Source organism: Malania oleifera, chromosome 7 (assembly GCF_029873635.1).
Source record: "Malania oleifera isolate guangnan ecotype guangnan chromosome 7, ASM2987363v1, whole genome shotgun sequence".
Classification (NCBI taxonomy): domain Eukaryota; kingdom Viridiplantae; phylum Streptophyta; class Magnoliopsida; order Santalales; family Ximeniaceae; genus Malania; species Malania oleifera.
The window spans coordinates 1,830,428-1,846,125 of NC_080423.1; the positions used below are offsets into that span (position 1 = coordinate 1,830,428).

The window sequence follows — 15,698 nt, forward strand, 5'->3', positions numbered from 1 at the left end:
CTCAAGACATAGTACCTTGAAACAACCTGCAGCAACAGCCAAATATTGAACCATATACCATAAAAGAACAATAACCGTTCATCCCCTTAGAATACGACTGTTCCTTTCCATTCAAATACCACACAACACAGCATACAACCCAAATCTCCATTAGGTTGACATGTCTTTGCTCCTTCCAAACCCCAAAATAGAAATGGCTGACATATCCTTCACCAACTCCGGACAAACCCTACTTTCACCAAATAGACCAAAAGCTTGTTCCACATCCTCCAAACGAAAAGATAATGCATAAACAAATGAGAGGCATACTCAGAACTATCAAAGCAATGGACACACACATCCAAAGATAACGCCTTACAAGGCCTCTGACACTGCAACAAAAGAGAAGTCCCCAAAAGAGTCAGCATCCACTTCCTCGCATCCTCCTTATTGAAAGCACCAACCCTTCAACAAACTCAACATAGGCAATAGCTCTTCCAAGTTCCAACCCACTATCATTCAGAGATCTACAGGTATAGATATCCAATGAAAATTTCTCAACATCAGAAAACAAAACGCAAAAAATGGCGTCAATATGTAATGAAGAAAGATGATGAAAAACAAGGAAACGACATGAAAAAGCCAAATCCCCACCTATAGGTCTTCCCTAAAATGAAAGCAAAATGCTAGGTCTTCCCTAAAACGAAAGCAAAACACAGTGCCCAGCACAAATTTGATATTATAAATAAAATGTGGGTAGAGTAAAATGTGGGTAGAGCTGAGATACACATCTCCAAGGGCTCTCAAAAGATGATCTAGAACCCACATTAGTATCCCATTCGCTTTTTTTAAGCCAAATAATTACCTTAAAGGAAACATTCATAACCATATAATCATCAAATCCAAGCTTTTATACAACAATTTCCTTGAAACCTAGACCCCCTCCCATTTTGACCTATACACCACCTCCCAACTAACTAAATAATCTTTCTTCCCCCTAACGTGAGATCCCAAAAGAAAATATCCCATGATTATCTCAAAAGTCCTAGTTACCCTAACAGAAACTAGAGAAAAAATGAGAAAAATTAAAGAGGTATATAAAAAGATAAGACTACATAAGAGTGACACAAGCACCTAAAGAGAGAAGAGGGGGAAGAAGAGCACATTTCTACCCATCAAATTCTTAGCCACCTTGTCTACCACAAGAGCCTAAAATCCAACTGACCTAGGATAACCACCAAAGGAACCCCTAAGTACATCAAAGGCCCATCTAGGGTAGCATACCCCACTAAAGAAGCCAACTCCAAAGAGAATATCAACACACAAATTAAAACCTACCATCCATATTTTCCCTTTCACTACCCACGAGAATCCCTGCTACAAACCCCGTATCAACCGCCCTATCTATGAATCAGCTCAAACAATCAACTACCAAGACAAGCAGAAAACGAGGACAACAGATCTCCTTGCCTAACAGCCCTCAAAAGGAAGAGCATTAGACAAACAACCCCTCATCCAAGTCCACCCATACCTAAATCTCCAAGACCTATCTACAAATTTCCAATAGATTGGATCATAAGCAATTACAAAATCCAATTTAAACACACGCATCCTCCACAACCTCATTAGCCACTAAAATGGCATCAACAATTCACCTACCCCCAAGCAGTTTCTGCTTGAAAATCGTATCTTCTATTACTAAACTCAGCCCATTCGCAAGCACCTTCACAATAATATTATACAAACCAGTAACCAGATTAGTAGGCCTAAAATCAGCAATATTAATGCATCTACTCTACTTAGGCACGAAAGTGATGAAAGTCAAATTAATGATCCTGCCCAAAACTCCATTAAGAACTCCTTAAAAAGTCTTCATTAAATCCACTTTAACCACATCCCAATCCTGAAAAAAAACCCATGTTAAAACCATCTGTAGAGTCTTAACCCTATCCATCCCAAACACTACCTACCTAACCTGACTTTCCTCAAGAGGTCTTCCCAGATAAGATCACTAAACCAAAGATATAGGATTCCATTCTACCCCCTCAATCACAGGCCTATCTCCATACTCCTCTTAAAAGAAATTGACAAAAATATCCGTAAGATTACTTGCTACCAGAGCAGGGTCAGAAGTAACCACTCCTTCCCTCACCTCCTTTATATTTAGTATTTTGCCTCCAACTCCTCACTTCCCTAAGGACTAGCTCCTCTAATAATTGTTTTAAATCAACCCTGTTAACGTCCTCAACCTCCCAGAGAATGTCTTCCACCACTTTCCTATACAACCAATCCAATTATCCCAAAATGTTGTTTCTTTTTTTTTTTAAATTCTATTGTCTTCAAAACCTCAACATCCAACTTCTTCAACACTAAATCTTTTTGAGCTTTCTCATAAATCTAAAACTCTCCCAACCCCTACCAATCTCCTTCCATGAGGCATCCCTTACACAGAGAAAATACTAATGATCCAGCCACATATTTCAAACTTAAAGAGGAGTAGGACCCCACCTAACCCTTCTAGACTAACAAAATAGGAAAATGGTCCAATATTGGCCTAGACAAAAGCATTTGAGAAAGATTGGGAAATTCATCTTCCCACTTGGAACAAAATAAGAACCTATCTCTACAACTAGCAACTGCTTTCCCAACTACTAACCAAAAAAATAAAGCATTCTCCATTTGAGTCTCTTAACCCACTCTCCCTAATAAACCGATCAAAATTAAACATGCCAGAACATAAATGAAAACCTAACCACATTAAAATCAACCCCCTAAGAACCACCTAAGTGCACAAAGCCAAAAAACTGCAAAAAGCTCCACCCGAAAAAAAAAAAAAAAAAGAACAGATCAAGCATGAATCTAGTAAAACGATAGACAAGGATAACCCACCGCTCACCCATACTTCAAATATCTAACAAAACCATATAACCCACCACTCACCCATACCTCACATATCTAACAAAACCAATAAGGAAAAGATTCAAAAGAAACCCCATCAATATCAATCTTACAAACAGAACAAATGGCCCTTCTAATCAAAATCCCTCTAGCCGCCCCTTGGAAAGGAATAAACTCCCACTCCCTACACCTCCCCTCCCAAATACTCCTAAACACTCCCCATAAACCTTCTCAAGTTCAGTGTAAAAATAATACACGAGCACCTTGCCCCAAAACTTGTTTAATTAGCCCTATCTTCCTCACATCCCCTATTCCTCTCACATTCCAACTACTTATCTTCATCAATTAACTAGTTCTTACCTATGCTTAACCCCCACCCCAAAAACCAGCCCCAATAATTGATAGAACTAACTTGTTCAACTCCTTTTGCACCTTTTTTTCCTCCTCTTGTTGGTCCTAGTAATAATTTCAATTCCTATACTAAAAGACTCAAAACCCAACCCCTTGATGGGTTCCTACAGCTCATGGTTGTCCCTCTCACTCCCCAATGAGTTAATGACTATATTTCCCCCAAATAGATTCCTCTCCTTGGCACAAAATATTATTAGTAATTTACTGCATACTCGGAAGGGATACTAAGAGAATTTAAATCCTTTTATATTCCCTACTATATTCAGTCACGGCATTACCCTCATCATTTCCAGAAGCAAACACATTAGAAACAGCTATAGGGCTACATTCAAATGAGAAATAAAGACCAAAGAACCCTCCTCAATTACACTTTCTAATTGGTCATCTGTATTACTCAATGGAAACACCAAGCTCTGCTTCTTCAAAGGAACACCTAGGTCCATCATCCCCTACGTCCTCTTGCCCAAACAAAACACAATTTCCCAATGTCATCGTGCAATCTGTAGACCCTAACATTTTCTGAGGACAACATTAATATTCACCCTCATTGTCTATCCCACTCTCTGCCATCACTTGGTCCAGTAAAAGACCCATATCATTTTCACTTAATCTCTCCAACTCATTATGTGATTCTACCCCTTCTTTAACATCACATCCCCAAAAATGTAAAACCTTGTCATGGCTATCTGATACTTTCGTAGCTGACAATAACAAATACATAGCTTTCTGAACTGGGAGAATTCCCTGTGTAGGCTCAAGACCTGAATGACCTTTTGTACCATCATCAGAAATAAGTTCCATAGAACTACCAACATCACTGTATTTCAAGAGTTCCCCTAATTCCTAAATGTTCCCTTCATCATAATCCTGGACCCCTCGTATTTTAGAATCCATTACTTGGCCTACCTCGTCTGTGGCCTGCACAGCTTGGGCATTTTCTTGTTAATTTCCAGATTCAGGCCTTTTTGCTTTCACAACACATTCCCTGGATTCTGGATCAGAAGAGAGTTCAAATATGTACCTCCTGACCCTTATTCCCCAAGATTAGCTGACCCAGCTTCAAATAGATAACCAGACCTTTCTCATTTTAAGACACATCAACCACTAGATTACCCAACCCAACTGCATCTTTTTTTGCACTTTCTCCCTCAAAAGTTAAATCTCAATTGTTTAATAGTTAGTTCAGGCCTGCCATGCCTTTTCGCTACCTAGATTTCATGTCCATTTAAAATGGGCTCATCCAACTCCCTTAACTTGGGGTTTGCGACCCATGTCTTATTCCCATTCTAAATACCAAATATTAAAAGGCTTAAATCTCCTTGAATTTAAAACCATCCATATCCTCTCCCCTCAACAATTCTCCCCACGAAATCTGAACTAATCTTCTGATTTCTCCCTGAAATCTCGCCACTCCATCCCAACCAACATATATGATTGAACCCTCATTAAAAACCCTGAAATCCTTCCTTGAAGATTGGCACAGAATGTCAGCTTAAGATACAGCTGGAACACACTATGCCTTCTCCATCCCTCACTGCTGCCGATGTTCCTCGAGCCACAATCACAACAGAATGAACCCTCCCCCTGAATTGCTCCTCACTTCCACTTCCCTATCAGTAGAAACATATAACAAAGCTTTCTGTACACTCCACCATTCCACCTCTTCTTTTCCTTCTGAAATTCTAACAAAATTAGTTGCTCTTCTTTCCCTGACTTTTTTCCAGACACAAGGAACAACACCCATGATTAAACAGCAATTTAACAACAAAAATACCTCCTCCATTCCTCAAAAGTGTTCCACCTGAAACTTTGTCTAATTCACAAGGTGCAGATCAAAACTCGTCCATTCAGTTCAGAAACCATTGAAGTTCCTTCACATCCATAAAAAAGTAAGAAGTGCACCACCTGCGAACTCCAGTAAACTCCGATAAGTTAAGTGAACAAACCCATCCTTAAAATTATCAAAGTCAGATCTTTCTTTCTACTTTGAAGTAACTCGGGACACCAATATTAACTTAATATTGATGAAATACTCAAATAGCTTCTTTCTGTGTCATTACAACCAGAACATTTATACAAGATTAGCCAGATAACAACATATGCCAGAAACAATGGTGGATTTTGGTTCAATTAACATGCTGCATTACCCAATTTCAACCAATTTTAAGGCTCTTTGCTGGCAAAAGAGATCAAGGAAAGCAACAATAAAGCCACAGCACAAGCTAGGAACACTAAGAAAAAATTTTAAATTAATGAAGTCACAAAATTTTATTACGGAGATTAAAAACCCATACACAGGGGTACAGAAGTAAGGATGGCCTGTTATTAACCCCATAAAGTGTTAACTACTTTGAACAGCCAACAACTTATTCCAATAAAATATAAAATAAATAAAAAAAAATAGCTCAGATATCAAGTTGGATTGAGTGATGGCCCAGAGTAACACCAAAGAGTGAGGATGAATTGGGTGTAATCATAGTTGTCAAATCAAAATTCAAATCCTGAATATAAACTCCAATTTCAAAAATCGAGAATTGAATTGAATCGTAAGATTTGACACAAATTTCCAAAATCAATTCTAAATGACATACGGACAACAAGCAAAAGAGTAAAATACATTTAGACTTTGACAATTATATATATATATATATATATATATATATATGTAAAGACCCAAAAAATTAAAAATGATTAAAATAATTATGAAAAAATAATAATAATAAAATTAAATTAAATTAATTAATTAATTAATTATTATTTAATTGAATTAATAAATTTACTAAACGATATTTAATTAAATTAAGTAATTAAGTAAGTAATGTTAATCATTAGTTAAATTATATAAAATAACATATTAATATATATTAATATAATATATTACATTATTATAATATATAATAAATAAATAAATAAAAGTAACCTTCCTGAAGCGTCTAAGCTTCAGGAGATGGAAATGATTTTAAAGACAGAGACTCACGCACCCCTCCCCCCCTGAGATTTCTTCTGTGCGCCGCGGCTCTCTGTCTCCGTCTCTCTCTCTCAATTTCTAGATGGATTTGCGACGGATTAGGAAACGGAAGGTGTCTTTGGATTCCTGGTTCCGTTGCCGACATTTCTACTGGAGCAAATTTGTCGTGGGAACGGCTTAGGCACTACTCCTAGGGAAAGGTAATTTTTTTCCATTTTTTCAATTTCTCTTTAAATATGTTGTTAAATCGACGATCGGGTACCACCAAGTGGTCCTAATCGCGATTGTCGTCATTTTGACGTAGGTAAACTTCCAATTGGGGTTTTCTAAGCCCCACTCCAAAGCGAGAGTAGGATTTGGAAAATTTGGCAAATTAGTTAAATTTGCGGGTATAACTGTTAATTTAAAAATTATGGCCCTACAAAATATTTAAATAGTATTTTATTTAGGAATAATTTAAATGAAACTAGGATTTTTGAATCAGGGTCCGGGTGAGCGCTGCAGGCATCTGTTTGGGATTCTTGTTGGCGTAGTGCAAGAAATCAGGTAAAGGGAAAAATATACACTAAACCAGAATTTTAATGAATTTAATGAAAAATAAATTGTATTATATGTACGTGTATATGTTTCAGTATGGGTTTAAAATGCCAACTGTTTAAATTATGTTTTTTCGAGTTTAGGACTATTTATTAGATACATACATGTGAAAATGAACTGATGAAAGTAGAAAAAATATTTTTAGGATAATTATGTAAGAAAGGAAAGGTATATTTTCAGAATATAAATGTTAAATGTAGGTTGGCTTATCTTATAAGAAATATATGTGTATGAATTATACTGCTAAATTGTGTGGCATGAGTAAAATAGAATTTTATGTGGAATTATGTTATATATACGAGATGCAAGATATACAGAAAATGAAATGAGTATGAAAATGATATATGAACTATGCTGCATGTGAGTGTTAATACAATCATGGAAACAACCACGGCTGAAAAGATGCCGACCACGGCTGAAAGGATGCCGAAACTAATCAATCACGGCTGAAAAGATGTCGATCACGGCTGAAAGGATGCCGAAACTAACCAATCACGGCTGAAAAGATGCCGACCACGGCTGAAAGGATGCCGAAGCTAATCAACCACGGCTGAAAAGATGCCGACCACGGCTAAAAAGATGCCGAAGCTACCCAACCACGGCTAAAAAGATGCCGAGTATTTATGAATTAAAATAAAAATGAGTATGAAATGAAAATGAAATGGAAATGAATGGAATGGAAATGAAATGTGAAATGTGAACAATGTAAAATGGAAAAGAGTCACTTAAAGTGAAATGAAAAGCAATGTTTAAGCTATGAACATGAACGGATGTGTACGATTGAATAATGACAGAAAAGAATAATGTATTATGATATTAGAAGTATTTATGTATGTAGAACATGTTACGTTTGGGCGGAGCGCACTCTTTGCCTAAGGGCTTGTTGAGTAAGGTACTAAGGCGAGTGCACTAGTAGCTTCAGATGTGGCAGTAACTGCATAACGTAATAGGGCAGAGGGAACCTACTTGTATGGACAGATAGATTTCCCTATTCTTAGGGCCTTTGCCGATAAACTATTGTTTGAACGGTGCAAGTACGAGATCAATCTAACACTTGAAGGTTTACTGAGTAAGGCGAGTGCCCTGGTATGCTTTAACTATGACCTTTGGGTTGGCAAATGTATCAGAGCAAAGGAGTGCTACTTGTATGGGCGAGTAATCACCCCTATCCTTGGGTAATCTCGTAGGTAAAATATCTTGCATGTGTTTGAATAGGATCAGAAAATGATTTCAGAAATTATGTTAAAGATTTGCAAATGTTAAATATTATGTTGATTATAAACTCATGTTGGTCACACACTGTTTTAATATATTGTTTCTTCCCTTACTGAGATGTGTCTCACCCGAATATGAACTAATCTTTTTCAGGACCTCCACAAGATCGAGCTGTGATAGCACTTTTGAGGAAAAGGGTATAATTTTGAAGTTTTTGGGAGAGTAAATATTTTATGTATTATGTTTAAGTCTTCTGAGTGATGGCTGGTTGTGAAACATACTGATATTTGGGGGTTATGTTTTGGAGATATGTATTTATGTAAATATAGGTGGATGTATGATGTATGTTCGAATGTAGACGGATGTAGAAAACTCTGGTGTTGTATTTGTTGAAAGATTCTAGTTATGTTTTCTATTGCATAAATGATATTAGAATGTGGATTATTAGGTAAATGAATCGATTAGTAGCACTCCAGGCCCACTTAGGAGGTCAGGGCGTTACAATATATGTTTCATGTGTACATTTTCCCTAAACTGAATATTAGTGTTTATCAACAATCAAAAAAATAATATTTTCATGCATATTCTTTCTCGAATTAAAAATAAAAAACATAATTAACTGTAAAAATTATAATAATTGAACAAACCACTAAAACAAACCAACTTTGAATCTTAACAACACAATGAAACATGAGTATCACTTGGCCAATACTGGTAGTAACACTACACTACGGCAAGAGTGTAGAATGGTTTTGTTAAGGCAACATAAGACCTAAAGCTCTAGTTTCTCCTTTTTTTAGCGAAGATTGACATAGACAAGGAATGTAAGGTAATCACCTTAAAAAACACCAATAGTAAAAAGAAACGCTATTTGGAGGGTTTTAAACTAGTCAGTTATGTGCGCCATAACTGTGTGAATTGATGGATTCAAATTGATTAGTTAGATTCACGAGGCGAATCATTAGATTCAGTTTCAGCTGTTTTTAAATCCATAAGTAAGATTTGAATTCATTTGGTATGGAATTGATATAAATTGTATAAATCGAATCACAAATCATGAGATTATTAGCCTGCCTCTCAGTTCAGCACAGAGTCATCTCATTGGTGCTAGTCACAACTAAATGAAAACCAGATCTCATGCTCATAATTCTAGAATGAGACATCTCATTCTGCTGCTCATGACTGAATAAGAATCACAAAGAGGAACTCATTTCTTACACATCAAGCAACAATAATCTAATCATATAACATAATACAAAAGTTTTGTTCTCATCCAAATCAATCCCATAAAAGCACTGACCAGTTCTACGAGCTAGACCAACCGGGAGCCAAAATCAGAGGAGAAACAAACGATGATTATCAAAAATTAAAGTTAATTTGTCAGTCCTTGAGTTCACCTTGTCATCCAGTGCATCCTTATTTAAAGTTGCCTCCAACATTCGTCTCAACATTACAGCAACGTAAATACATTTAGGGCGAAAATTATTTCGAAGCACCTTTCAAGCAATAAATACAAAAGTTGTAAAGTTGCTGAAATAATGACAGTTAAAAAAAGCAATAATAAATTTCAAATAAAACCTACCGGGACATGAGCAATAAAAACATCACGAAGGATAAACATGGCTCTGCCATCCTAGTAAAATTATCAAGAACTGTCAGTACATATGATAGCACAAAGAAACTATCTACAAGATATTAACTTCAAGAAGTCAAATTAATATATAGACTACACAAGGAAGGACCTTTTGAGATGGAGCACTAAAAAGTGGTTTCTTCATCTGCAACAATGGAAAATATCAGACAGCCATAAATTCATGCATCCTACATTGATACGCATGTGAAATAAGCTAAAAGACATTGTTGTACAGTTGCTAGGAAAATGTAATAATCATCAAAACACGTATAACAAGTTATCAACCACATGAATAAATGCATGAAAAACTGACTGTAGCTTCTTATTTTAGTTGTATTGGCTCTTTTGTTTCATGAACAATAAAGTTTATTAGAAATGGGGAACAATGGTACAAAAAAAGGAAGTAAATAAAAAAAAGAACAAGATTTCCTCCCAGAACATAAGAAAAGGAACAGAAAAGAAAATAAAAAAGAGCTTATTGGAGCAAAGCAATCCAATCCCGCTGTGGATCTGCCATAGGTAAATGCCGAAAGAAACCACTCTGCAAAACCCACAACAACGCAAGAGACACCACTCCACTGCAAAGCAACTTAAGAGAAGAAGCCTGGTTTTTAAAACTCTGGCATTTCTCTCTATCCCCTTTCTACCAACAACCAGAACCCCTAAAAATCAAAACACAAAAAACATCGAAAAATAAAGAACAGACCAAATTCTCTCCAAGAATATCAAACTTACTCCAAAGTATCCAAGTGAAGTGATAATGTAAGAACAAGCGCAAACAATTCTCCTCTCTTAAAGCAAAGGGGCCACACATCAAGCAATAAGACACTGGCTCTTTGTTTCCGAAGCAAGTCAATAGTGTTAATTTTTTCGAAGATTGCTGTCCACATAAAGGCCTTAATCTTTGGAGGAATTTTTTATTTCCAAATGGAAAAGTGAAGAGCAAAAGAACTAGTATTGGGTCATGAGTCAAATGAGAGAAGAAAAACTAGCAATAAAATTTCCCAGAAGAGTCTACAGCCCAAATTCTTTTGCTACTTACCAACTAGAGCCATAAAAAATGCCGCCCATTAACCATAGGGGCAAGCTTGTTAGTCTCTCTCGTTAAGGTTCCTCACAAAATGAAAATCCAAGAATACCCACTCTCTTGTGAGAGCACGAATGCAGAAATATGGGTATCATGGAAAGAAGATACGCAAATACAATAAGGATACATAAGAGCCAAAGGAGCATCCCCAATCCAAAGATCCTCTCAAAAGGTGATTCTCTCCCATTACCAACACTCAGTCGGACATTAGAGGGAAAAAAAAAAAGACAAATATGAGACACAATTTCCAAGGAGTCAAATAAGTAATATTAACTGCAACTTTAGCATCCCACTTTTGTAAAAAATCATATATAATATGGATAATCCTATGCCAAAGAGAGTTAGATTCTAAAAGAAAGTGCCATAACCACTTTCCCGCCAAGAAAATGTTTATCAATACCAAATTGCGTAGACTAAATTCACCTTCCCTTCTGGACATGCTCAGTTACCCAACCTACAAGATAGTGTCTAGCTTGTTCACCGACTCCCGACCACAAGAAATCCCTCATCAAGTTCTCTAGTCTCCAAGCCACTCTCACAGGAATTTTTCAAAAGAAATAAATAATACAAGAATGTAAAATAAAAGTGATACAGCCCCCAAAACTAAAAATAGTTCCATTCAACCCATAACCTCTGGCCAACACTCTCAAAGACCGGGTCTCAAAAAGAATCAGCAGCCGGGTTATCACTGATGGGTATTGCCGCATTGGCCCTGCGATTATACATTTGATCGTTTTTTGTCAATGCCTGAAATATAACCCAAAAATATAAAAAGGGCGCCCGGGGCACAAAGCTCCTGCGTATGCAGGGTCCAGGGAAGGGGCAGACCAAAATGGGTCTATAGTACGCAGCCTTACCTTGCATTGTTTCAAGAGGCTGTTTCCACACCTCCAACCCGTGATCTCCAGGTCACACGGTGACAACCTTACCATTGCGCCTAAGCTCCCCTTAAAACAGTAAAAACATAAGGCTAATTCACAGGTTGGAGCAAATTGTTAAATTTAACTGAAATTTTTGGCAGGAGATCAAAAAAGAACTGTGTTTTTTTTATCACTAAAGAAGTATATTAAATGAGAAAGAATATACAATACAGGAAAATAAGGAATCCTCCAAAAGAAAAAGAGAAAAAACAGAAAATCTATCAAGACATAATCCGTTGAAACAACCAGCAGCAACAGCTCATATAGAAGCCAAAAGCTGAATCTCATCCCAAACTAAAACAAAAAGAAGTCTTCTTCCCCGTACAAATGTGATTGTTTCTTCCAGTCCAAATATCCACAACACAGAAAACAAACCAGATCTCCATGGAGCAGCCTTGTCTTTGCTCCTTCCAAACCCCAAAAAACAAATAACCCGCATATCCTCCACAGACTCCAGACAAATGAGAAGCAGATTCAGAACTATCAAAGCAAAGAACACACACGTCTGGAGATAATGCCTTGTTAGGCCTCCTACTCTGCAACAGACAGTTAGTGTTAACTCTATAAGAGCAACCAACCAAATAAAAGCCTTACAAATAAAAGCCTTAAGTTTAGGGGGAATTTTGGCCTTCCAAATCACATGAAAGAAAGAAAAGGACATATTCTCTTATAACAAGAACCCAAAGAAAGATTAGCAACAAAATTCTCCTAAAGACTCCGGCACCCACTTCCTCAGTCCATGACTGGAGAATAAGAAATATTCCATTAAATGATAAAAGAGCAAAATTTTAAAAAATAAAAAATAAATAAAATACAAAACAGAAAACAAATCCTGCTGAGCATCCTCAAAAGACAAAACCTTAAGAAAAGCCAGTGACAACAGCCCAAAGGAAAGCCAAATATTTTTTTGATAAAATAAAACAGTTTTATTAATATTAAAAAGCAGAGTACATGACTTGGAGGACAACAAGCCCTCTCCAAAGATCTAGACAGAAAAAAGGAAGAAATACACCAAAGAAATAACAACATTATGAGTATTAACAACAAAAGTGCCTCCTTCCAATCTCTTATGAGGTCAGACAGAAATAATCCCCAAAAAAAGGAGGCCACGTGAGTACACCCAACAGGAAGCAGGGAATATCACTCTATCCCAAAATAGCTATGAGCAGGATAAAGTGATAAACGACCTTTATAATCCTAACATTCTTTCCAAAGCTGCGATGCCACCTCAAGTGCATGAAGAGATGAGCTTTTGTTTTATTGCAGTCACAACACATGATACATGTCAAAACTAATAGATTTATAGGGTCTTCTTCTCTGAAGCCAATCATGCATGTTAATCCTTTATATTACCACGGTCCAATGAGGACTTCAGACCTCCCCACCACACATCCTCCCAAAACCTAACTTCTTTACTGTAACCCACTTTGAACCAGATGAGAGGAAAAAACTGACTAGCTGCCTGAGATGCAAATTTCTAAGGACAGCATGAGAGATGATACCCGCTTCTCATCTACCAACCGTTCTGTTGGATCCCATACTTTCTCTCTATCACCTTATTCCATAGAGAATCAACTTCCAGAAGTGACCTCCAAAGCCACTTGCCTATAAGAATATCACATTCCCGATGCCCACACCCCCTTCCGACTTAGGTCTACAAATCACCTCCCAACTAACTAAACGTCTCTCCTACCCTCCCCAGGACTCGACCGAAGGAAATCACACATCAGGCTCTCCAAAAATCTGGCTGCTTTCGAGGGATTTCTAAACCAAGAAGAGATAATAAATTGGGATGTTAGAGAGTGTACCACTAATGAGAGTGGAATGGCCCTTAAGTGAAAACTATGCCCTTTTCCAACCCTCCAATCTCCTAGCCACCTTTTATATCACAAGGTACCAAAAGACTTAAGATTTTGGGTTACCTCCAAAAGGGAAGCAGAGATATGGTAGGGGCCATTCAAAGGAATGCAACCCACTACCAATTTAAATTTTAAAAGACCCTCTCTCCCATGTTGACATCGACAATCCCACCCTTGGAGAAGTTGATTTTTAAGCCCAAAATCTGCCAAAATTTTTTAGCAACAAAATGACATCCAAAAACTTTGCTATATTGTCCTAAAAAAGAGCAAGGTGTCATTAGAAAATTGGAGGTGTGAGATATCCATTTCCTCCCCACATGGAGACCTAAAAAATTAGGAGGGAGTTGGGGAGACTGGTTTCGTTGATTAAATATGACAAGGGAGGTAGGTCCATGGTGTAAAAAAAAAGCCCCTTTCTTGAAAAATGAGAAGTCTAGGTAGTCAAGGCAAGATGAGGGTGGCTCTGTAGATTTTATCAAAAACCACCCTTGATATTTTGATTCTCTAGGAAGCTAAGCTGCAGGAAGTTGATTTTCTGGGGCAATAGAAATGAAGATTGGACGCATCGTCCTTTGTCAAGTCGTCAGGGAGTTGAGTTATTGTTTGGGACACTAAAGTGGTCGTCCATTAAGAAAGTCCTTGAGGGCTCCTATTCTCTTTCTCCTAGACATTAGAGGCGTAGGGGAGTGATAGTTCACTTCCATGTATGTCCTGAATGTTGTCTCTCTGAGGAGCCAATTCCTGGAGGAGTTAGTCAACGTTTTTTATTTGTGTAGTCCTTATTGTTCTTTTTCTTTTAAAGGGGGGAAGTGGGGTTTCAATGTGCCTCACAGCTCTAGAAAGATCCTAGATAGTCAAAGGACCTCTACAAGCATAAGAAAGTTTGACTATTTTTATCCAAGATAGTGGTCTTAGAGATCTTCCAATTGATAGCAGTTGATTCACCTGAGGGGGCTTCTAGGGATAGTCAGGCTTGCTCCCGTACACTAACAAGTGGGATGCATCTCCACATCTCATTCAGCGAATCCTACCTAGACCCACCTCTAGTCATTGCCCTCTCCCTCAAGAATCCAACCCTACGAAGTGGAGGCCCACCCCTTTTCCGATTCAAAAATATTTGGTTAACATATCCCTAATTCCGAAAGAGTGTCAAACGGGGGTAAAACGAGAGTTAGGTGCAAGGGTGGGAGGGTTGAAGAAGTTCAAATTTCTAAAACTTAAGTTAAATGATTGGAAGAAAAAGACTTTTAAGAACATAACATATGCAAAAAAAAATTGCATCCTCTCCAAAATCATGGGGCTAGATAGGCTAGAGGTGGTCTTCTTGAGGAAAAAAATGGGGGCAAGAGGACCAACCTCATTAATGAGTTAGAAGTCTCTTGTTGAGAGAGGACATGCATTGATGTCAAAAGTCTAGCATGAAATGTGTAAAGGAGGAGAATTGTAGGTTATTCCCATAAGGTAGTGAATGAGTGAAGGGGGAAAAGTTACATCAAGGAGCTGATATTAGACTCATGCCAAGTGGTGGCCAATCTCATCTCGGAGTTGAGATTTCTAACTTCAATAAACATTTGTTTTTTAAGGAGATCACAAACACAATATTACCTAGAACTTGGAATGATCTCGTTCATAGAACGGAAACAAGATTACGATATGGCACAAACTCTCAAATGTGGAACATCAGGGTTACACATTGAAAAGCAAGGTGTAGTCCCAAGAGGGGGGGTGAAATGGATTTTAAAATTTTCTTTTAATTCCTTTTAAGACTTCTTAACCTTTTTTATTTCGTTTAACCAATTCTTGATTTGTTTGTTTAATTTGTCAATCACACAAGAACTTAGTTTCTTTTATCCAATCAACAACTTAACCAAGCAAGTAATCAATCAATCAACCAAACTAATTAACCAATCAAGCACATTATTCAAACCAAGATATATAAGATACAAAATTTCAACTTTTGTTTGTTTGCAGCTCTGTTTGTTAATACAATCCCTTTGATAATGAATTAGCTTTCTCAATCAACACAACAATCACACTCTTCCCAATATTCAGAATTCAAATAAACTCTCAGTTAATTTATCTTTGGGATGTTAACCAAGTAATGTACTCCCGTATGGTTTCTGCAAGATAT

At 37.2% G+C, this 15,698-nt stretch overlaps 1 protein-coding gene across 3 annotated transcripts in view; it reads right to left on the minus strand.

Annotated features, from left to right (window-relative positions):
• The window catches only part of LOC131159997 (DNA-directed RNA polymerase III subunit 2), a 130,364-nt gene that overhangs the window by 66,474 nt on the left and 48,192 nt on the right, over positions 1 to 15,698 (minus strand). For all 3 annotated transcript variants that reach the window (XR_009137907.1, XM_058115266.1, XM_058115267.1), the window contains 3 exons: positions 9,811 to 9,846; positions 9,651 to 9,701; positions 9,466 to 9,564 (listed from right to left, as the gene is read on the minus strand). Coding sequence is in view for 2 of the 3 variants with exons in the window: in XM_058115266.1 (XP_057971249.1) it covers positions 9,466 to 9,564; positions 9,651 to 9,701; positions 9,811 to 9,846 (186 nt within the window). In the remaining variant the exon portion in view is untranslated. The remainder of the gene's footprint in view (positions 1 to 9,465; positions 9,565 to 9,650; positions 9,702 to 9,810; positions 9,847 to 15,698) is intronic.